The sequence below is a fragment of the Megascapheus bottae genome, chromosome 20, assembly GCF_031878675.1.
Source record: "Megascapheus bottae isolate mThoBot1 chromosome 20, mThoBot2.hap1, whole genome shotgun sequence".
Classification (NCBI taxonomy): domain Eukaryota; kingdom Metazoa; phylum Chordata; class Mammalia; order Rodentia; family Geomyidae; genus Megascapheus; species Megascapheus bottae.
This window is the reverse complement of record NC_143528.1, coordinates 10,024,118-10,047,516: the sequence shown is the minus strand read 5'-3', so window position 1 is coordinate 10,047,516 and position 23,399 is coordinate 10,024,118. Positions and strand designations below refer to the sequence as shown.

Here is a 23,399-nt window from a genome sequence, read left to right as displayed (position 1 = left end):
GAAAAGATTGAAGACTGAAGGGCACAGTGTGTGGAGGGAAGGAGGGAGGGAGGGAGAGAGAGAGAGAGGATGGAAGAGAAAGAGTGAGAAAGCCAGGGAGGTGGAGAGGTGTGAGCTGAGTGCGCGCGCGTGCGCACGCCCGCGCCTGGAGGACGAAGGCGTGTTATAAAGTTATTTTAATGGATTTTTTTTTTAAATGAACGTGTTGCTCCTTTTGGCTATCAAGCAACCAGTTCACCCAAAACTTTTCTGAACCTCGGACCCTCGGGCCCCGGGTCCCGCCCTCCCTCCCCACAGGGCGTGTGGGCGTCCCGCGCCCGCTAACAGGTCGCCGCTCACCAAAGCGTCGCCTGGCCCTCCCCGGCAAACCTCCGCAGCCCACTCGGACCGCAGCCCGTTCGCCGCCCGTCCTCCCATTGCAGTAATCGGGGCGACAGAGCAGGGAAGGAGGAGGTGCATAGGGGACGGGAAGGACCCAGGAGGACCCACTGGCGGGGGGCCCGGCTCGGGAATCAGCATGGGGAAGGGAGGCGCGGGGCGAGTTCGCAGCACAGGTAAACAGGCTGGCCAGGCGCCGGGCGCCGCCGCCCTCGCCACCCTCGCCGCCGCCGCCGCCGTGGCCACCCAGCGATTTCCAGGCACGCAACCCCGCCTCCAGGGCTCTCTCCCGCGCGCCCTCGCCCCGCCGCCCGCTCGCGGCCCCGGCAGCCGCCGCAGCGGCGTTTCACACAAAGGACGGGTACCCGCGGAGCGGCTCCGCCACCTCCACGTCCTCCTCCGGTGACGGCAGCCCCGACAGCGGCGCGGGGGACCTGCCACTCCGGGCGAGCGAGGCGGCGGCAGCGCTGGGCTTTCCTAACCCCCCCCCCTCGCCACCCCTTTATGCCTTGCCTTTGATCATTTGATTTTATTATTATTTTTTTCTTTTCTCCTTTCTGCGGTTCCACCCATTTCTTTCCCCCACCACCTCCACCTCCTGCTCCTCCTCCTCCTCCCATAAACAACTCTCCGACTGCCCCCTCCCCCCAATAAATAAATAAAAGGAGGAGGGTAAGGGGGAGGAGGAGGCGTGCTGGGGGGGGGGGTGCAGGAAAAAGGGAGGCAGCGCGACCGAGCCAGGCAGAGTCCGAACCGACAGCCGAGGAGCCCGCACGCACCTCTCTCTCTCACACACACCATGAGATGGCGACGTGCCCCGCGCCGCCCGGGGAGTGCCGGCCCCGGGTCCCCGCGCCCGGGCCCCGCAGCCCCGTCGCCGCTGCTGCTGTCGCTGCTGCTGTTGGGGAGCGCGGCCCTGGCGCCGGGCGCGGCGGCGGCGGCGGGCGGCGAGGCGGCTCCCGCGGGGGCCTCGGTGTGCTACTCGTCCCCGCCCAGCGTGGGCTCGGTGCAGGAGCTGGCTCAGCGCGCCGCGGTGGTGATCGAGGGGAAGGTGCACCCGCCGCGGCGGCAGCAGGGGGCACTCGACAGGAAGGCGGCGGCGGCGGCGGGCGAGGCAGGGGCGTGGGGCGCCGAGCGCCCAGCGCCAGCCGCCGGCCCCGGGGCGCTGGGATCGCCCGCCGAGGACCCGCTACCCACTGCCAACGGGACAGCGCCCTCCTGGCCCGCGGAGCCCGTGCCCAGCGCCCGCGGCCCCGGGGAGGAGAACCCGGAGGAGGAGGAAGAGGAGGCAGAAGAGGGGGCGCCCTATCTGGTGAAGGTGCACCAGGTGTGGGCGGTGAAAGCCGGGGGCTTGAAGAAGGACTCTCTGCTCACCGTGCGCCTGGGCGCCTGGGGCCACCCCGCCTTCCCGTCCTGCGGGCGGCTCAAGGAGGACAGCAGGTACATCTTCTTCATGGAGCCCCTGGCCAACAGCAGCAGCCGGGCGCCCGCCGCCTTCCGAGCGTCTTTCCCCCCTCTCGAGACCGGCCGGAATCTCAAGAAGGAGGTCAGCCGGGTGCTGTGCAAGCGGTGCGGTAAGTTCTTCCTCCGTGGCCCGGGGCGCGCGGGGCGCGCGGGGGGCGCGGGCGGGGCGCGCCGGCCCCTGCCGGGGGCAGCGTGTTGTGGGAGCGGGGCGCGGGAAGGGGGGGCTCCCCTCTCCTCTCCCACTCTGTCCAGGAGGTGGGTGGGAGCCCCGAGTTTGGTTCTGGTTTGGGGCCCCGCCTGAAACTTTTGAGTCCTGCGGAGTCGCGCTACCTTCTCGTCCCGTGGATTGTTGAACTCGGCCGTGGTTTCGTCGCTGTTGGGTCGTGAGCCCCGACGTAGGGGCTGCGCTGTCAAAGAGGGGGGCGGGCTTCGCCTTCCAGGGCAGTGTGGCAGCCAGAGCTAGGAAGTGATTGTTTGTGTCTGGAGAGTCCCCTGCCCGGGAGGGGATGCCAGGGAAAGGGCAGTTCTGGGATTTCCCGGATGCCCAATGGAGAGGAGCTACCTGTATCTCCTGGATAAGAGACTGTGAGAACTATCAAGTGGACCTTTCCCTCCCTCCCACCCTCCCTCCCTTCCTTCTTTCCTTCCTTGCTTTTCTTTTTTTTTCTTTCCTCCTCCTCCTCCTCCTCCTCCTCCTCCTCCTCCTCCTCCTCCTCCTCCTCCTCCTCCTCCTCCTCCTCCTCTTCTTCTCCTTCTTCTTCTTCCTCTTCTTCTTCTTCTTCCTCTTCCTCTTCCTCTTCCTCTTCTTATTCTTCTTCTCCTCTGAAAAATCATCTGGAGACTTTGCTGTTTTCACACTATTTTGGTTTGCAGCGTGTTTGGGCAGTGAGTCAGAGCAGATGAACGTAAAATTGAGGAGCTTTGCCTTGGAGCCCCTGAATTTCAGAAGAGAAGTCTTCCCCGCACCCCAGACCCCTTTCCTGAAACGTGTTCTTTCCGGGTCTGCGTTTGTATGATCAGCTTTGGGAAATGAGCTGAAAATCCAATTTTATTTCTGAGGTAGCATTGTGTTTACGCCATTCATAAAATAATTTCGAGGATGCGAAGATCTGTATCCGTTCCTGGTTACCACATAATCACATCATAGCAGCCTTTCTTCTCAAACTGTCAATTAACATGATTATACATGGCAAATTCCAACATGCAGAGTAGCCCTTTTCCCTTGGTTTTGTGTGTATCTGTCTAGTGGATGGTTAGATAAATTGAATTTTCACAAAACTCAGCATGGTACTATAGTCAGTCTGTCTGGGATGCTAAGTGTGGTAGTTCTTTAACATTTGAATCTGGGGATGGCCCAGTATTTCAATGTCTAGTTGCTGCTTGTGGCATTTGTGTCCTGCAGTGAATTCATATCTACTGATTTGGTTCTGAGGACAGGAAAGCACATTTTCACCCATTATTCCCTTCTGTTATCAATGACCAATGTACTTGGAGAGAGAGAGAGAGAGAGAGAGAGAGAGAGAGAGAGAGAGAGAGAGAGAGAGAGAGAGAGAGAGAGAGAGAGAGAGAGAGAGAGAGAGAGAGAGAGACCTGTTAAGGTTGCACCATGCTATGGACAGAGCTGAAGGCAGCTGAGTGATGTTGGGATTCCCTGAGACTGGCTGATAGATGTCACTGTGACACCTGGGGAGTGCTCTACTGGGAGCTGTCTGGCTAGGGAATCTGAAAGCTCCACACCCTTGTACTGCAGTTCAAGAATCTGAAACCAAACCTTTAAGCCACACCAGAGTCCAGGTTTCAGATATTTCTTCATCCATAATTCAAGAAGGATTTTGACTCTAGCATTTGAGATCTGAATCATTACTCTACAGGATGGAAAGTTAATATAAAAGCACTGCAGTTAACATTGGGGGTGCATTAACAAGGGAGTTAGTTATGCCTTTATTTATTTATTTATTTATTTTTTGCTAGAAGCAAATGTCAGACTTCAGGTGTAAAGTTCTTGTAAGCGTATAGAGGATTCTTGGACACAAAAAATCTATGTCGGTTGCAGGAATCATTCTCAAGGGGAAAAGCTTTCTTGGAGCTAGTTTTTGCCCTTTTGTGTGCCAAAGGAAATGTAAATCGATACATTTTAAAGTGGAGTGGTTTCTTTTCTTTTAATGAATTGAAAACCTCTCTGCACATAATTGAGTCAGTTAAGAAATCATGAAGTTACTACACTGGGCTTGTGTGCTTGTGTACTCACCCTGGGTATTTGATATTTTTGTATTATGTAGTTTAAAGTAGGATATCACTCGACACCTCAACAAATGGCTTACTAAGGACTATGTAAAATCATGCTACAAGTTTCTTTTGCACTTTTACCCATCTAGTAGTTATTCTAGTATTGGAGAAGAAATGGACAACTTGGGAGTTAGCCAGGTTATGTGGTCTCAATTAATGGTGTCATTCAGAACCTACCAGACCAACAGAATGCAGACAATCAGGAAAACACAGAGAGAAGACAACCTGATTTGTCCCAGCAAGCTGCTGTGTGTGTATGGCGGCGGGGCAGGGGGGGGGGTATGTGTGTGTGGGAGTGTGTATGTGTGTGCCACCAGTAGAATTTGGAAAGGACAATGGAGGGTCCTTACCTAACAGTTTGAAGCTGCCTCAGGGTGTGACAATTGTGTGCAGACTCAAAGTAATTGGAGGTGGAGAAGGAACAGAGAAAAATCATTTTGTAGTAACATACCCAGAGGAAGGGTTTCTACATCTCAGGATTTCTACTGCAATGCTGTTCCCTGTTCCCTACAAGTTCCTTACTAGTGTAGAAGCTACACATTCAACAGATTGGCATTAGGGTTGAGCTCACACAAAACTTCTCTGACAACATCTCATGAAACTTCTGGAGTAGTGTCTGTATAAAAAAAGAGCTTTTGAAAAATGGACCTTTTGAAACAAAAACTATTGATGTGTTTTAGAAAGACAAGATGGTAGAGCTTTTTTTTTAAAAAAAATAGTTGAAGTGTGAATAAATTATACTTCCATTACAGTTGTTTAAACTCTTCCCAGTCTTTGCTTTTTTTTTTTGCTCATTGAACAAATATTCCTAGGTTTATGTTAAACTTAGAAGGAAAAATACTTTGCTTTTCAATTAAAGTTGTTATTCAGATAAGTCGCAGTTTGATGCATCACACTTTTATTTGTCAAAGCGTTGTGGGCACCACTAGATAGAAACTGACTTCAAAAAAGGAGCAAAAAATACAGATGTTGAATTGGGCCAATGCTGAGCAAGGCCAGATATGCGCATAAATTGTGTTCTCATAAACCTGTGTAAATATTCTGCATATCATTTGCTATCAGAATGAAGATGTATATATATATATATCTATGTGGATATAATTCTATATATTATGTCTATCTAGCATTTATAATAAATGGCACTTGGTATTCCCAAAGCCTCAATTACTGTTCAGTAAAGTGTGTTGACCTTATAGTGTTACCAGTATGAAAAAAAATGGCACCAGGGATTTGTTAGTGTTGAAGAAAATTATTTTTAATAAAAGCCATACTAAAGTAGAAGTAGCTTTACTGCCTATATTTCATGAATACACATGTAGATTTAATTTCCCAGGCAAAAAGTGACTGCTTTCTGTAAACTGTATAAATCTTGATTGTCAAAAAAAAAAAAATCTAAACTGGATTTAACTTACTTGTGTCAAGAAAAGAAACTATATGTGTATTTATTGAGCTGACGTTAACAAAATAAGACCAAGATAAGTCATTTGGGAAAACTCTTTTTTTGGGGGGAAAAGAACTCTTTAGGACAAAAAATATTTTCAGGAGTGAATTTAAGTATTTAAGCTAGATGATTTTTATAAGCACTAGGGGATAATTCTCATCAGTTGTGGGAGATCTATAAATCCTTTGAATCTAGGGAAAGTTTTACCATATGTCTTAATGCATTAGCTAAGACTGGGAAGCTTAAATAACCCCGAGGATCAAAACAATAAGCTCTGCTTCCCCTGGCCTGTATATTTATAGCAAATGAGAGCAAAAGACGTGATTGGGCAGGTTATTGCCCTTGTCAAATATAATCTATTCATTGTTCAGGAAATCTCCCTTGCTTCAATACTCATTTTCTTCCTGTTGTTTTTTACTTAATTATAAACACAACATATTTTAAAGCCTATTTTTACATTTCAGTAACAATTTATTAACTGCCAAATGCCCAGAGACCTTCAAGTAAGTACCTGCTTTTAGTATTTAGCAATTCATAGGTTTTATGGTTGGTTTTTCATAGACTTAAATGATCTAGGAAACAGCATCTCCTTAGCTCTTACAGAATGGATATTTAGTTTAGTTTTATATAAATGAATGATAATACAAACAAGAAAGTGTTCAATTAATGCTCCTACTGAGTCAAGAAATTTATTATAAAAATGTGTGATATGACTTAGTCAAAGTTTTCATAGAGAAGCAAAAGCTAATTTCTAATGCCCTTATCTCTAAGTTAAAGAAATAGGTATTGTGGAGTTTTCAGTCCAAGTGCAAATGCTCTAACTTTGTTCTTGTGTTTAGATATCCTGTGCTCTTAAATGATCATGAAGTTAAGTACAATTAAAGCAACATGATGGAAGGATGTAAGCCTTAGATAGAGTGCTCCCAGTCCTCCCCTCCCCTCCATCCACTTCATAATACTTGGACAGCTGCTTAGTGATGAGTCTTGTTTAAGTGTAACATTGGATTAGTTGAGATTATGTAGAATCCTGATGAGTGTCACTAAGCATCTCTTGATTGCCCCTGTTGAGAGGGTGTTTCATGTTGCCTACATTGTTCATGTTGCCATGAACGTTAGCAAACCTGCTGCTTCTTCTTTGAGTTTCCATCTCCCAAATAATGATCTGTACAGGTTGAAGCAGATAAAAGAAAAAAAGTGAAGTTCAGAGTTAAAAATGCGTTGATTAGTTTCTGCTTGGCCCAGATCCAATTGTTAAGATCTCCCCCTCCCCCTCAATATTGCTTAGCCTTGCAGACAGTGCGGGGGGAGAGGGAGGGAGAGAGAGAGAGGGGTAATTTACATTATTTTTGATCTTCCATAAGAGAACTAGGAAATTTTTCCCTATGGGAAATAGTTTCCTAGGAAACAGATTCCTAACCTTGATTCACCCCTTTTGGATCTAGTAAAATTATGCCTAAAGTTTCATAATATCTAAACTAAAAATAAAAAGAAGACATTTATACACAGCTTGGATGGACCATGAACAAATGTCCTGGTACTCAGAAGGGCCTGACATAGGCCTTCTGTGTGTCCTCTACATCTTTACTTCCCTTCTGAAAACACTGCAAGGGAAGCCAAAGGTAAACATGAATGGATCTTGGTTTGTACATACAGGCTGGCTGTCCTTTATCACATTGACTAACCTTCATTGACATCTTGCAATTTAGATGCCTGGGCCCAAGTCTGTTGGAAAATAGAGGTCTGAGATCACAGGGCCACATATACACATGGTCTTAGAGATCCTGATTGGCTCCTTGTCCATCCAGTGAGGACACAGAAAGCAAGCATATTGCGCCTCTAGTTCAGAGCCTTTCCCCCAAAGCCCAAAGCTCTGCCTTTGGATGCCTGCCCTGCAGTGCTGGGAACTGTAAGCAAACAGCTCAGAGTGGTGCAGATTGAGGAGCTGTTGGCTAGATTTAGGAGGTCAGGATGGGCTGAGAGAATCTACAAGAGGAAATTGCTTTTGGTCATCCTTCCTTTGTTTCATTGCATCAGAATATGTGAGCCAAGCAGAGCCCAGAACATGGGAATGCCATGAGGGAACCTGCCTGATATGGGAATAGAGGTTGGGTTGTAGGCACAATCAAGATTCTAGGGGGTAGAGTGGAGCTGCTGAATTTGGGAAGCCCTTATATGCATGTTGCCCTAAATGGAAACTGTCCCTAATCTGGAAGCTACCATTAAGGCAAAGGAAGATAAAGAATGAGTCAAGGAAAACCAGATGATTAGAATGACTGTTCATTGAATTTGTATACCTTTTTGTTATTTACCTCTTTGAGAGATAACAGTTTATATTTTATGTGTAAATATAATATCCACTAGCAATTAAATGATAAATGACTGGAATACCCTGGGCAGTTATACAGATGGTAATCATTGATCGAGGTTTAATTAAGAAAATAATATCTTTTGGATTCTTTTTCTTTAGGTGACAAATTTGGTGAGGTGGAAGGAAGTAGGCCTTGCCTTCTTTACAGCCAGAATTGCCAGTCTGGATTGACTTTTGTCCTTCAGAGAAGGGTTATAGACTGTCTCCCAAGTTCTTTCTCCTGAAAAGATTTTTGCACCATTTTTATTTGATGTATAATTTACAGTCTAGTGTAGTAAATACTTGAAGGCACATAACAATTTTGAATAGTCAAGGAATCCCTCCCACCTTTTTGAGCAGGTATATTCCCAAGTCTTCTCAGCTCATCTTGGACGCTTGATGTCAGTGTCCGTAAATGCTACATTTTCCCCTCAGTTGCTGGGTGTCACCAGCTCAGCACTGAGTTTCATGTTGACCTCGTGTTCTGTTCAACTGAAGGTGGAAAGGCACTGCCTGTATTTTTGCTTACTTTTCTTTCTTTCACTTAAAAAATATGTCAGTTTTGGATTCTGCAACAGATACGAATGGCACATGGCCTTTGGGCTCTGGGAAATAATGAAGACCTTTTCCTTCTCTGTCCCAGCTGGCCCTGGAGGTAGGATGGAAGATGAGGGCCTCCTATCTGGAGAGTGACCCATACAGGGGCCACATCCCCCATCCTCCATCCCGCCCCCAGGAAGGAGCCTCTTCACCACCTCTGGCCCTCTACTCAATAGGAAATAGAGGACTGTGTTTATGTCCCATAGAATTTGTCATTAGATTTTGCCCCTGAGAGCAGATTCTGGCAGTTAGAACCCCAAGGTGACTGCCAGAACAGAGTGGTTTGGCATAGAGTATGTGTGTTCATTGTCCTGCCATGGCACAGCCCTGTTGATGCTCAGGTTCTCCTCTTTGCCGCCAGAGCCATCTCTTTCCTTCATTGTCTTCCTCTGAAATGCAGTCAGCCTCTCCTCCTCTCCCCTTCTTTCCCCTTCTCGGCTCTCCTAGCCCACCCCTCTCCTTCCCTTTACTCTTTTCTTCTCTGTCCTTCCCAGTCTCCCTCTCCTCCTTTCCCTTATGCTCTCCTCTTCCCTTTCCTCCTCTTCCTCTTTTCTCTTCTTTCCTACCCTCACCTCTCCCATTTCTTCTCCTCTCCCTTTTCTTCTCCTCTCCCCTCTTTCCCCCTCCTCTCCTCTCTCCTTCTTTTTCCTTCCCTTTCCCCTTTCTTCTCCTCTTTCCCTGTCTCCTCTCCTCTTCCCTCCCCTCTCCTCCCCTCCTCTGTCCTCTTTTTTCTTCCCTTCACTCCCTCTTCCCCTTCCTTTCACTCCCCCTCATCTCTTCTCCTCTCTCCTCCCCTCTGCAACTCTCTTCTCTCCTTGCCCCTCCTCTCTCCTCTCCCCTATTTTTCTTCCTCTATCTCTCCCCTTCCCTAGTTCATCCCTCTTTCTCCTCTACTTCTCTTCTATTTTTCCTTTATCCTTTGTTCTTTCTTGCTTCCGTTTCTCTCTCTCGTTTCCTTTTCTTTCTTCTGTTTTTCATTTTCTGAGGCAGAATCTCCTTATGTAGCCCAGGCTGGCTTGGAACCTCCACCTTCTGAATGCTGGGATTAGCTTCCTGGGGAAGCTTTTCTGTCCTTACAGTGCTAGTTGAAATATACTTTTATTCTGGCAGGGAGTCATTTTTAAATTGTGAAAATATAAAATTTACCATTTAAACTAATTCTACCTGTACTATTCAGTGGTATCAAATATTCATTTTGTTGTGTAGCCATTACCACAATCCATCTACAGAACTTTTTCACTTCCCAAAATGAAATTTTGTAGCCATGAAAACACTAACTCCCCATCTGCTTTTCCCTCTTCTGGCAACAACCAGTCCAGTTTTCTGTCTTTATGACTATGTCTGCTGGTAACTTGTCTAATTGGAATAGTGTCTTTAGGGTTTATCCATGTTGTAGTTTGGATCAGGTTTTTCTTCTTTTCATATGCTGACTAACATTCTGTTATATGTATATGCCATATTTTGTTTCTTCATGCATTCTCCTATAGACATTGGGTTACTTCAATTGTTTGGCTGTTGTGACCAATGATGCTATAAGCATGGATATATTTATATATACATATATAATAAAGAGTAAAATGTTTAAGAAAGCAATGAATTGTTTATAGAATAAACAGAAAGTAGTCTTTAACCAAATTTATTATTCATTTGTGTTTTTGTTTTTTATTTTTGTGTCAGCACTGAGGCTTGCTTTTTCCCTCAAAGCTGATGTTTTACCACTTAAACAATTGCTCCACCTTTAGCTTTTGGCAGGTTATCTGCAGATAAGTGTCTCATAGATTTTCCTTCTCTGGTTGGCTTCAAACCATGATCTTCAGATCTCAGTCTCCTGAGTAGCTGGGATTACAGGAATTAGCCACTGGTGCCTGGCTGTTTGCTATTTATAGTCCTATCAATGTAGTTCAGAAAGGTACCTGCAGAACAGTATCAGAATATTTTAATGGATGCTATTTATTTAATACTTTCCCCAGTTTTTTTCCCCTTTCTTTCCCTGTCTGCATTCTTCTCTGGTCTCCTGTTTCCTTCTATCAGCTACTGCACTGGATTCTGAGTCATACTGCCACTCTGCTGTTACTTCCTAAACAGTTCCCTTGTGCCGTCACCATAACTGAGTGCAGATCCTGAGCCTAGGTGCCTCCCTCAGGGCAAGCCAAGCCTTGTCTTCTTAAAAATTACATATGGATACGTGCTAGTCTAGTCCAGCTGAGCTGCTGTGTGGCCAGGGCATGTGTGATTTCCTAGCCCTCTTATTCTTACTTAGGCCAGGCTTCTGCCTGGATCTCTTTTTCTGAATACTCCCTCCTTTCAGGGGCAGCTCACAACCTCCCATTTCCATGATTTTTCCTAGCCATGACTCCCACCAGCAAAGCTCTCACTAGCTGTTGCAGCAGACTTTAAAGGTGGCATTCTTGCAGATTTCCTTCATGTCATCTTGTGCTTTTCACAGCTTATATATTTTTAAAGTTTTCTCTGTGATGTGTGTCTTGCCTTCCCCCACAGTCCGCACCATTCCTGTGGGCAGACTCCTGCCTGGCAGTATCTTTATCGTATTCACAAGTGAGAAGTATCTTAGCCTCGGAATAAGGAGACTCTTTCCACTACCAGCTTTGTAACTCAGTGAAGACAGGGTGACAGCTTTTATTTACCAATATCTTAATATACAAAATGAGAAAGCTGAATTAAGGTGCTTTTTTCAGGTTGACAAAAACCATCTCTAGTACTTATCTCAGAAATGCCCCCATATAAAAAACACTTGTACTCCTAGACCAAAGCTTTTCTCTCCCCTTACCACCTTTTTCCTTCTCATTTCCATGTTTTTCTAAGAGACATAATTCTGGAAAAGAAAAAAAAAACAGCTGTAGAACGCAAGCCATCTGAGAGAGCGGAGAAAGACAGCTGTAAATGAGGAAAATGCTACCAAATCTTTGGACCTACATTGCTTTTTTGTTAAACTGTCTAAACTATTAGCAGTTATTTCTGTGCACCAGTTTTGTCTTTTTAAAGAGCGAAGGTTACTTTTGAATGATAAAGCATGACAAATAGATGAATCTACAAATGTAAACAATTTTGAACAAGGAACATCAGTCATTTGTCATTCAGTGAAGATTCAAGCTGTTGGAGTAGGATTTTAACATCATGAACATGGCACTAGTTTTGGTTTTACATTTGCTGATAACTTGGGGCTCTTCCATCTTTAGCTCAAGCTCAGATCCTATTTTGGGGCTTGATATTCACAGATCCAGCTGCTTATCAGGTATCCCAGTTGTTTACAAACACCTCAGTTTAAGCATATTAAGCAGAACCTCATCACCCCTGCACATAGAGATACTGAAAAGAAAACTATGATCATGGTCTGGAGGAACAAAGAATAAAGGCAGCATGGACAGAATAGCTCACTAGAATTCATCTCCAGTTAACCAGCAAGGGGCTGGATTGAAGGCGTGGCTCAAGTGGTAGAGTGCCAACCATGAGCAAGAAAGCTGATTGAGAGCCTCAGGTTCTGAGTTTAAGCCTCAGTAAAATTGTGTTGTAGAAGAAATATGATTACGATAAATGTAGAGCTCTCTATAACAAAATGGTAACATCAGTATTGGGATCATTGATGTTTGATATTTGACATTTTCCTTCAGTTTTCAATTCGTATTTTCTAGCTTCTGTACGGAACATGTATCCATTTTTTTAACAGGCAGTAAAAGAATGTCTTTTTAATATCTATATCAGTATTGATATTAGTATTAATATGACTACTGATGTGTGTTCTATATTGTTTTTGCTCTGTAATGCTTCCTTTTTCATTGTAAATGTATTAGGTATGCTAGGATAGCTTTAGTAAAATGGGTAATCTGAAATATTCACAGCCCCAAAGCAATAGTTTGTTAATGTTCAATGAGTGGACAGATTATCTTACATTCTCGTCAGATAATCTCATCTTTCCTTTTCTCTAAAACCTTTGTAACACCTGGGACAGAGCAGGAACTCAGCTTTTGGCCAGATTACTAATGTGAAAATGTGCTGTTCAAATTTATGTTGGACATTCTGTTTTTGATGGCATACCTAGCGTCTGAAAAGCAGACACATTTGTTTTCTGCTGCCTCAGTACAGCAAGAGAGCCCAATAGCTACATGTAGAGCAGAACATAAAACACATCTGTGTTTATTGTGGGTAAATAGCACATTAACAACACTCTTCCTTACACTTACCATTTTATGGGTGAGTTTTGCAATGCATCTTTAAGGTTGAGTGCTCAACTACGTCTGGTTTCATTTAATATCTTTGAAAATGCAGAGGGTCAGGTCACATTGGCTACATCTTTCACTGGCATGTTAGGATGCTTTTTATAGCTCCGTGTTTAACAAATCATTTTGATATAGGGACTGTGGAGAAAATACTCTCAGACTTTATCACTGTTGACTTAATTGAGTTTCATGGTGTACACTTTTTTTCTTAGTAGGATAAATTAAAAAATGGGTGATAAAGCTGCCTGTAAAAGCAAAATTGTTAAGTTAAACCTACCCAGTGTATTAAATGTATTGATGAGTTGTTCACTATTTTTAATCACTTTTATTAAACTCTCCAGTAGCTTTATTTCCAGTACCTTGTGAAATAACTGCCATCGTGTCGTCAGTAGTATTTATCTTTAAAATACTATTGAAAAGACCATGGAAATGATTCAGGAACCAATCTCCTCCACCTACTTCCTGTGAGCAGGAATTATGGGTGATTTGAGAGTTAGTTGGGTACAACCCTAGAGGAGAAGTAGCCAATTCTTAGCAGTTAGCTAGAGACAGTTAATACTTTTGAAGCTGTGTACATTGATATCAGTTATTGTTATAAATGCCTTTGAAATACTTTAGTTCATTATTTCAGAGACAGGAGGTATGTATGTATACAGTATCAAGACCAATCATGCATTTGTTGTGTTCTTGTGTTATCTTGTCACAGGATTTTATAGGTCATATCTTTGTAAGACTCTTGAGAGGTGGGCCAAAGAGTACCTTACAGCATTTTCTTACCTGTGAGTCAGTAAGGGACATATCTATTAAAATACTGTTAAAGTTTTTCACTAACTTACCCTTCATCTTCTTTCAATGGTTTTATGTGTCCTCTAAATCTTTTTCCCATCCTCTGAGATGTAGGCAGCTTTAGGTTGTTACCTAAAGAAATTGTAAGAATCCTGAGATTGCTTAACAAATATTGGTAATTAATAGAAAAGGATAAACAGGAAAGTTGCTTGTTAATTTAATCAACAATTATTTACTGGCCATTTATTATAGATAGGTTGATTTCTGGGATGACAATGATGAAGAGATTAGCCATGGCCTACTCTAAACTCGTAGGCAGACAGACAAAACAGTTAACAAAGAATAATAGAACATCTAATCACAACTGTGCTGTGCTTTAGTAGCAAAACATCTAGGGGTAACCCAAGAGCCTAGCTTGGTAAGTCTGAAGACAGCAGGAAGATCTCATTGAGGTGAGAAAAGAGGCAGTTTTGGTAGGACAGAGAGGAGGAAGGTAGGGTGCCTCAGTCTCTAAGTAGGGTGAGGAATAAGTAGTGAGGAGATAAGAATGAGATTTAGAAGAGGCAATGAAGAGGCACAGAGGATACAAGATTTCTATGCTGAAAATGTCACAGAAAGAGCCAGAAGTGGTGCTGTGGCTCAAGTGGTAGCCTTGAGAAAGCCCCAGGACAGTGTCTAAGCACTGAGTTCAAGCTCTGGGAGACTAGCAAAAAAAAAAAAGCAAAAAGCAAAAAGCAAAAGCAAATCCTATATATATGTATATATAAATATATCCATGCTTATAGCATCATTGGTCACAACAGTCAAACAACTGAAGTAACCCAATGTCTATAAGAGAATGCATGGTTCCAAGGAATTGAACCCAGGGCTTCAGGTGTGCTAGGCAAGCACTCTACCACTAGGCCGTGCTCCTGACCCCAAGAGTTGCTTTATATCTGAAGCTATGATGGAGCATTTTAATGACCAGGAGAAATTCAAAGTTATTCTCACTGTATTGTTTCCTGTCTATATGAAACTTTTCATTGCTTTGTAAGCTACTGAATTGATACATTCATAGCCATTATTTGCAGACGGAGCTGAACCATCGTCATTAGGGGAAGAACAATTTTAGAGTTCTTCCTTGCTCTCCTTTACTTTCTATGTATCATGCTTTCAGGGGAAGGTATTTTTCCATTGGGTTTTCCTAAGTTCAATACATGAAAGGAAATGAGGAAGAGGATAGAAAAGAAATCTCTCTCTCAAAAAAAAAAAAAAGGAAGAAACATGCTGAGGCCTCTGACCTCAGCCTCAGGCTTCTCAGTGCAGGCAGCCCTGAAGAAGCCACAAATGTGTCCTTTTTTCACATCAGATGTTCTGATCTTGCACCAATGTGTAGCTTGCAAAATGAGTTGCATATTAGAGTATGCTATGTGCATTCCTTGTCTAGCCTTTTGGAGACACTTATCTCTTGGACCAGGAGTTGTTCTGAGAAGCTGCATTTTGAAGATTCAGTCTCCAGGTGAATTTGTTGTAGGCCCCAATTTAAGAGCTCTTGTATTCTAGCTTTTTTTTCTCCCTCCCACCTAATAAAGTTGAAGATTCTCTGTAAAAGAATCCAAAAATAGAGAAGAAAAGAGACAGAATTTTTTGAGTTCCTATTACAGGTAGAACTTTTTTAAAACATATTTTAGCTTATTTATTCCTTAATACCATCTTACAAAGTATATCATTTTATTCTAGTTTTAATTCAAGGTTCAGAAGGTTTGCAGAACTTTAAAGGTCATTCAGCTGCTGGGAGGAAGAACCTTTATTTGCATTCAGGTCATTTGATCTACTCTGGTAGAATCATGGCTTTCAAAACCACGTAGTCAGTCTGCTGGAATTCTCGCTTTGCCCTTTGGGATGTTATCTTGCTTCTCATTGGCAGCTTATCCAATGCCACAGACAGACTTTCCTTTTGACGTTTGAAAAGGTATACATGTGGGTGCTTGGGTGCACGAGGACAGGGTCATGTTCTGAGAGTCAGATGCCCTTGGACAAACCCACATCTGCAACCATCTACAACGAGCACGTGTGGTTGTGGCCAAACTGGTCTTTATGTCTCTCAAGGTCTATGTGAACAAGTTTTCTTATTCTGAAAACAATACATATAACACTTGAGGGAATGAAAAGATGGTGAGGCCCACTCGGAAAACCTGGAGTGGGCCAAGACTTAGCTCTTGGATCTCATTTCTTTGCTTGTGACATTGCTTGATGGTAATAATCTTTTTCAGTTTTGTGTTTGTTAAATGAGGACAGTATGTCTCCTCTAGAGATGAGTCCTTGCCCACTGAGAGAATGCTTCAGGAGTGCTGAGTTTATAGTGTGATTTAAGGAATGAAGGCTGCCGATTCTGGGATTGCCTCAACACACACTGTTCTCCCTGTGTGTTTGATGCTCATTGAAGGTTGAGAGGGGCTACTTTCATAGACAAGTTCCTTTAGTGTAGTTTACAACCAACAAGACCCTTAGTGGGAATAGATTGTTTGTGCAGGCTCAGTTGAGATCAGCTCTGTAGCCAGGAGCAGGCAAGAAAGAAAGAAGTAGACAGACAGACAGAAACAGAGATAGAGACAGAAATGGAGAGCGACAGAGAGAGACAGAAAGAAGAAGAGAGAAGAGAGGACAGGATAGGAAAAGGAGGAGAGTGGAAAAGCTACAGAAAATGAAAGGAGAATATGAGAAAAGAGAGAGGGAAAGGGGTGGGGGAGGAGACAAGGAAAGGAAGGAGAGAAAAAGAGGCATTTTTTAGAAGAGTGACATGATAACATGCTCTTTCCAGGTGGGTTCTGGGACATGGCACAGAGTGAGCAATTCTGAAGCACACTGTAGGGATCCTTATCTGAAGAGCAGCAGGCCCCTCCCTGGAGGGGAGTAAGATTCTGGGAAGGCTGAGGAAATGTGACCAGAGAGATTGCCCTGGAGAGGTAGAGGAGAAAATCTAGATTCTGTGGCAAAACACCAAAGTCTTAGCAGTGACAAGTTGGAGCAGGTACCCATGAGAAGGGACGTCGAAGTCGCTCTGTCCCCAAATGACTACAAATACAACCATCCAATACACATAGAGGTAGGGAAAACACTTATCTTCTAGGCTTCATTTACCCAACTGGAGGGCAGGGTGGTTGTTCAGATGTCTCCCTAAAGCTCAGGAACGTAGGGTGACTTCCCATCTTGTGGGGTGCTGTGCCCTGTGGAACTAGGCTGACAGCAGAAAGTTTACATTTAGCATGTCTTTGTAGAATTGAGTATGATGAAAACCAAACTTTCTGTGACATGAGGAAGGGAGAAAGAAAGGAAAGAAGGAAGGAAGAAGGAAGGAAGGAAGGAAGGAAAGAAGTGGTGATATTTTCTATCTTCTCCTTGTGAATGACTTGGGTTTTTTCAGTGTGTGAGGCTCTTTCTGTCCAATCCTTATAATAATCCAGAGTTTGTCATTGGTATACCCATTTGAAAGGTGAAGCTTTTCCACAGCAATTGTGAAACTTACCCAGAATAAACAGACATGTTTGTGATGATGCTGAACTTTAGAACCAAATTCAGCTTAATAGAAACTACTTCTAATGTGAAATGCAGCCTTCCTCTGCCAGGTTCTTAGATTAAAAAAAATGAAGTGTACCATAGGTGACAACCCTTCTAAATTATGTGGTATTTTCTTCTTGCTCTTCATCATTCAGAAATACCAATTAGTTCCTGTTCTACTCCTGGTGCTCTAGGATTGATGGTTGTGCCATGGGAGATGGAGAAATGGGAAGAGTTACTAATACAGTTGGGGAGAAAGGACACATGCATGCCTGGCCCGTATCCAGCCATCACATCCCACAGATGTGTAGGCAAAGGAGACACTTTTGCTGGGCCACACTGAGAAGATCTCTAGGGAGTGTGTTAATTGAAGGCATAACTGTGAAGGTGGTCTCATTTTTGATTCAGAGTGTTTTGAACTGTTCACAGAAATGTGTTCATTGATTTGTCATGAGTTGGAAGCAGAGAGCAGAGTCTTATCAATAACAGATACTTGCCCCTCTGTGGATAGCTTCTGTACAAACCACCAGGCACACTTGCTACTGGACATAATAAAAGCTTCACAAAAGTATCTCATCAGATGGAAAAGGATTTGTTTCTGGATTCCTTTTGGATGGGAAAAAATGTATCTCCACCATTATCTTGGAAGAAATATAATTTCTGTTATAGTAGGAGAAAATAGAAGACTCACTTTAATTTGCTTAAATTCTGTCATTAGAAACAACCTGCATTTACCCTCCCCTTTCTTTGTGGATCATATGCTTGAACTAGGCCTGGGCACTGTCCCTGAGCTCTTCATCTCAAGACTATCGCCCTATCCCTGAGCTGGGTGTTGTCCCTGAGCTCTTTACCCCATGTCTTTTATTCATTTATGTCTTTGGTTTTTTTCAGTATGTCTTTAGTTTCATTTATAATTGTTGTTTTCATTTTATATTGTTCACATTGAATAGGGACCAACCAGTACAGCTATTGCAATCTCCAGGCATACTATATATTTATCTGACTTACTAATATTTCTGGATTATAGGCTGGAAAAGAATTAGAATTCACGTTCCTGTTGTAATGCTATTAAGTAGATACAGTAGTCCTCAAAAATAATTCATATAATTTGACTGTTTTCTTCATCTGTATATTTCTTTATTTTCTAGATGAGGTATTTTAGTAGTTGTATTTATTTACAAGGAATAACATCTCTGAGCTGTTGGTTTGAGAAATCCTTTTACAATACCACACTAATCTATTTGGCTCTTAGACATTTCTGAACAGATCAAAGGAATTTTCTGGCCACTCCCAGAGGTCTGGTTGACTTTTATCTGTCCTAATGAAAGTAATTAAGATTCTTCAGCTTACTTAAATCTTGTCCTAGCCCAGAGTAAATTAGTCCCCAACAGAACTGAGGGACAAAGCCGGGTGAGTGGTGAGCAGCATTCATTTCTAAACCTGTAATTTTATGCTATAGTAGCTGCTAGTCATGGTGATGACAACAGGAAAGGTAGAAAGCCTATAGGGGCCAGTACTTAAGGATGTAAACATGGGTTCTTTATTTTTATTTTATTTTTTCTGTACTGGCTTGAACTCAGGGCCTCTTTTACTTCCTTGTGCTTTTGGCTCAAGGTTGGTGATCTACCTTATATTTCCACTTTGGGCTTTTGTTGTTTTTGCTGATTATTTCAAGAATCTCCTGAATTATTCTGCCTAGACTGGCTTTGAACCACAATCCTAAAATTTCACCCTCTTGAGTAGTTGAAATTATAGTCAAAAGCCCCAAGTGCCTTTCTTTTTTACTCTGGTGATTTTTCTGGTTAAATAGATCTGTAATACTTTGTGGATATATATCAAAGAAACAAATGGATCTTCAATCAATAAGCCAAATCACCTGTATATTCATTGCATCATTGCTTTCCACTGACAGTTTCATATCTTATAACTTCATATAAAGCTATTAATTTAAGTGTGTCCTGACCTTTTCTCAGAAATGTCTTATGGATTTTCACTGTTTGAAATTCTTAACTATAAAACATTAAAAGGCAAGGACAAAGTATTTGACATAGTATGGATGTTCACCTCTGTATTCATAGACATTTATTCAATAAATATACTTTGAACATTTGCTATAAGCCTAACCTTGTACTTAGTACTACAGATATAATGCTGAGAAAGAATTCACTCTGATTTTAGGTGTTCACATGCTGCAATCTGCCAGCTCAGCCAGGGTCTTTTCTCAGCCCATTTTCTTGAAGTAGTTTCTAGAAGTAAAAAGAGTTAGGAGTTAGGAGTTAATCTGAGTTTTAGTCTCTCTCTCTCTCTCTCTCTCTCTCTCTCTCTCTCTCTCTCTCTCTCTCTCTCTCTCTCTCTCTCTTTTTGACTCTACAGTGAGACTTGGGGGAAAGAAGAAACAATAAAAGCCTACCATAACTACAGCAAAATGACTCTCCATTGTAGGACATGAATTGACACTTCTAATATAAATGAATCCATAAAGTTACCTTGCACAATTAGTGGGCAGGAACAAGTAGCTTTTGAGCATAGGGGAGATTTCCAAATTTTCATAGCACTGAGTGATCAAGAGCTCTCGGGAGCAATTAAGTATCTTTCTCTACAAATGTTTAAATTAAAAAGAAATCATATAGTTTGATAATATGCAGGAAACTGAAAATAAACTGCCCTTTAAAAAATGACATTTTTCTCCTTGAATAAAGGACTCCAAAATTTATTCTAAGTAGTTATAATGAGTTTAACTCATGAGGTTTCTAGCACTGTTTAAAAGAAGTGAGAAGCCAAGTGCCAGTGCTTCACGCCTATAATTCTAGCTACTCAGGAGGCTGAGATCTGAGGATTGTGGTTCAAAGCCAGTCCAGGCATGAAAGTCCACGGGAGCCTTATCTCCAAATAAACACCAGAAAACCAGAAATGGTGCTGTGGCTCAAGGAGTAGAGTGGTACCCTTGAGCTGAAGAGCTCAGGAATAGTGCCCAAGCCCAGAGTTCAGGCCCCATGACTGACCAAAAAATGGAAAAAAAAAAGAAATGAGAGGGGAAAAATATTGAAGCCTTTGTATTTACAGTGGCGACCACTTCTACCACCTGCACTTGCTCACCTGTATTTCTTGGTGCTTTTTTTTGGTCCTTTTCTATTATTTTGTCTACTAATACCACAGTTCTTTCCATGTCTCAGGAGCCGTGCTTTGACTGGATATGATGGTAAGTCAAGGTTTGTATTTTTTTTTAAATCTGTTGACACAGTGTTTCAATAAGGCTGGTTTGGCCTCAGACTTGTCATTCTTTTGCTTTAGCCTCCTGCATTCTAGATTGCAAAGTGTATGCCACATACAGTCTAACAAGGTCTCTATGTTATAAGGTTTTGCCTAGCCCCTTTATCAACTTTGTCGTGGGTGCTAATGGAGCCTCTTGTGTGTCTCAGGAGAACTGCTAGCAAAACAACTCCTTTTCTGTTAGGTGTTATCAGCACCTCTGGATTGCAATGGATTTATGGATGTTTGAAATAATTCTAGGTCACAGAGACAAGACTTCAGGAGTTTATAGGGCTTAGAGGTAGAATAAATAAGGGAATTCTTTGGGTTCTTTCTGGCCCATCTTCTAGTATGCTTCTCCATGTGCTAGGAGAGCTGGTCACATGACCTAACCAGGCTGTCATTCACTGGACTTTCTTTCTTTGCTTGTGGTCAAGCACAGAAAGACTTGAGTCCCAAGGGATGGTTCAGCATACCTTTTGCTTTCTGTGTACCTTAGGTGCATGCATGTACACCAAATGTTCCCACTATATGAGTACGGGGCATCACTGAAATATCCAGAGATTTTGGGTCCTGCAATGGTAATAAGACTTTGGTGAATGAGCTGTTAATCTGATCTAGAGACCCAGGATAAATGAGGTTGGAAATGTAAGAAGTCCACTGAATGTAGTACTCCAAGCACTCAAAGTAGTACTTCAAGAAGTTCTAGATCTGGGCATTATCAAAACTTGGCCAACTTGGTATGAAAGTGATATAGACTCTGTTCTACCCAGCAGGTAACCTACAGGAAGCTAAGAATGAGACTGAAAAATAAATGCTTTCCCCCTATCTCTAAGCCTCTAGGGCTGTCCAAGTATTATTCCTTTTCCTGTTTACTGGATACCCATGATGCATATAGTAGTACATGAGTGTGTATGGATGTGCCTTGTTTTCTAGCTTGTTCTTGGGTAGGAGATAGAAGTCATATTTCGGTGGCTTTTGCATAGCACCTACACAGTATTTTGCATTTATTGTACTTTCCCTTCCACCTCCCAAAGTAAAAGACTATTGTACAGAATTAGAAGAGCTTTCATTAGGGCAGAGTGCAGAGTTTTGTGGGCATTAATGTAGGCTGCATTATTCTTTTAAGCAGGCAAAAGACTCCTCAAGGTATCCTTTTGTCTTGTTTTTTGATTAATTTCCTCATTTTTTGGAGCTGGAAAGAAGGTAAACATTCTGCTACCAATTGAGCCTGTGAGGGAAAAATGAGGGAAAAAGGAAAATTTTCAGCATTATTACATCCATACCTGAAGTGTTGATTTGGAGGGTGTGATTTTCCCTGAAAATGATAAATCAGGTTCTCTGATTAACTGAGAGAAAAAAACACAAAGAGAACTACTGTGCTCTTCTGCTGTATTCAGACATGGTCATTTTGTTTGTCTCATTTCTAATTTCTCATTATGCCCAGACACTCCCACTTTCTAGTTGTCTTCTGCCTATTCTATCAGGCACCTGTGAATTCCTCCACAGTCAAAAATTCAGTAGGGAATTCCCACAAAGGCAGGAAGTAAGCTCTTAAGTAATGATACTTTTCCACTACAAGGTAACTTTAGTGAGTAACAAAAGGTCGAAGTGGATAAAGGAAAGTAGGGTTACCATGCATAGAGGAGAAGAGAAGTTGAAAATATGACAGGGCGGGCACCGAAGCGTAGTGTTCACCTAGCAGGCCTATGAAGCCCTGGGTTTGATTCCTTGGTACCACATACACAGAGAAGTCAGAGTGTGGCAGAGCACTAGCCTTAAGCAAAAGTGTCCAAGGATCATGCTAGGTCCTGAGTTCAAACCCCAGAACTGGCAGAGAGAGAGAGAAAGAAAGAGAGAGAGAGAGAGAGAGGGAGGGAGGGAGGGAGGGAGAGAGAGAGAGAGAGAGGGAGAGAGAGAGAGAGAGAGAGAGAGAGAGAGGGAGAGAGAGAGAGAGAGAGGGAGGGAGGGAGGGAGGGAGGGAAGCGGAGGGAGGGAAGGAGGGAGGGAGGAAGGAAGGAATATGACAGAGAGAAAGTATGATTCGTGAGGAGGGGTGATTCAAAAGATGATGTGAAAGTTCTCCAGGACCAGGTAGAGAAATTGTTCTACCAGTTTATTTCAGAAGTTTTTTTTCTTCTCGGTTGTGGGGCTTGGACTCTGGCCATGGCGCTGACCCTGAGATCTTCAGCTCAAGGCTACTGCCCTACCCCTTGAACCACAGCCACATTTCCCATTATCTAGTGGTTAATTGGAGATGAGTTTCAAGGTTTTTAGTGCCCAGGCTGGCTTTGAACTGTGATCCTCAGATCATAGCCTCCTGAGTAGCTAGGATTATAGGCGTGAGCCACCATGCCTGGTAGGTTTTTCTTTTGACCCTCTTTATTATCTGGTCCTGTAACTTCCTTTAAACCTCCTGAAAGGGCAGTTAGAGCATCTTATTACTTCATTCCACTTAATGTTTTATGAGAATAGAATGGCACATGATTTGTTAGATTCGTTGTACCTGGTGGTAGAGCCCCTGAAAGAGGACTTGGTAGGAAGGAGATGGTGACTCATGTGCAAAATGAGGTATGGTTGTCACTAACCATGATCAAACAACAATTAATGTGTAAAACTCAATCTACTTTTGTGCTAATAATGGTCACAGACTGTGTTTGGTTATGAGATAAGGAAAGTGATGTAGGAAACATGGTCAGTAAGAAGCAGGCTTAGAGTCTAATTGTTTACTTGGGAAGAAAAGGCTACCCTAGGATGATTATTGGTAAATGATAAATGAACATGATGTGGACAAATAATATAAACCATTAGAAGGTCTGCTCTCAGTTGGAAGGATGAGAAGAAGCTTTATAGAGAGTGACATAATACTCTGAAAGAGTAGTTGATAGATAGGGGCAAGATAGATTTGAGTGGCAAGCACTGAGTTGGGTACTTTACGTACCATAATAAAACTGATTCTTCATGATGATTGTGAGAGAAAGCTCTGTTATCCAGTTTTGTCACAAAGAAACACAGGCTGCGAAAATATAAATAGGAGATCAAAAAACTTCTTTAATAACTAGTAGTAGACACAGCT

General features: G+C 42.8%; 1 protein-coding gene across 1 annotated transcript in view; it reads left to right on the top strand.

Annotated features, from left to right (window-relative positions):
• The first annotated feature begins 1,177 nt into the window (after positions 1–1,177).
• The window catches only part of Nrg1 (neuregulin 1), a 995,737-nt gene continuing 973,515 nt past the window's right edge, over positions 1,178–23,399 (top strand). The window contains exon 1 of the mRNA XM_090353942.1: positions 1,178–1,952. Coding sequence (XP_090210068.1) covers positions 1,178–1,952 — 775 coding nt within the window. The remainder of the gene's footprint in view (positions 1,953–23,399) is intronic.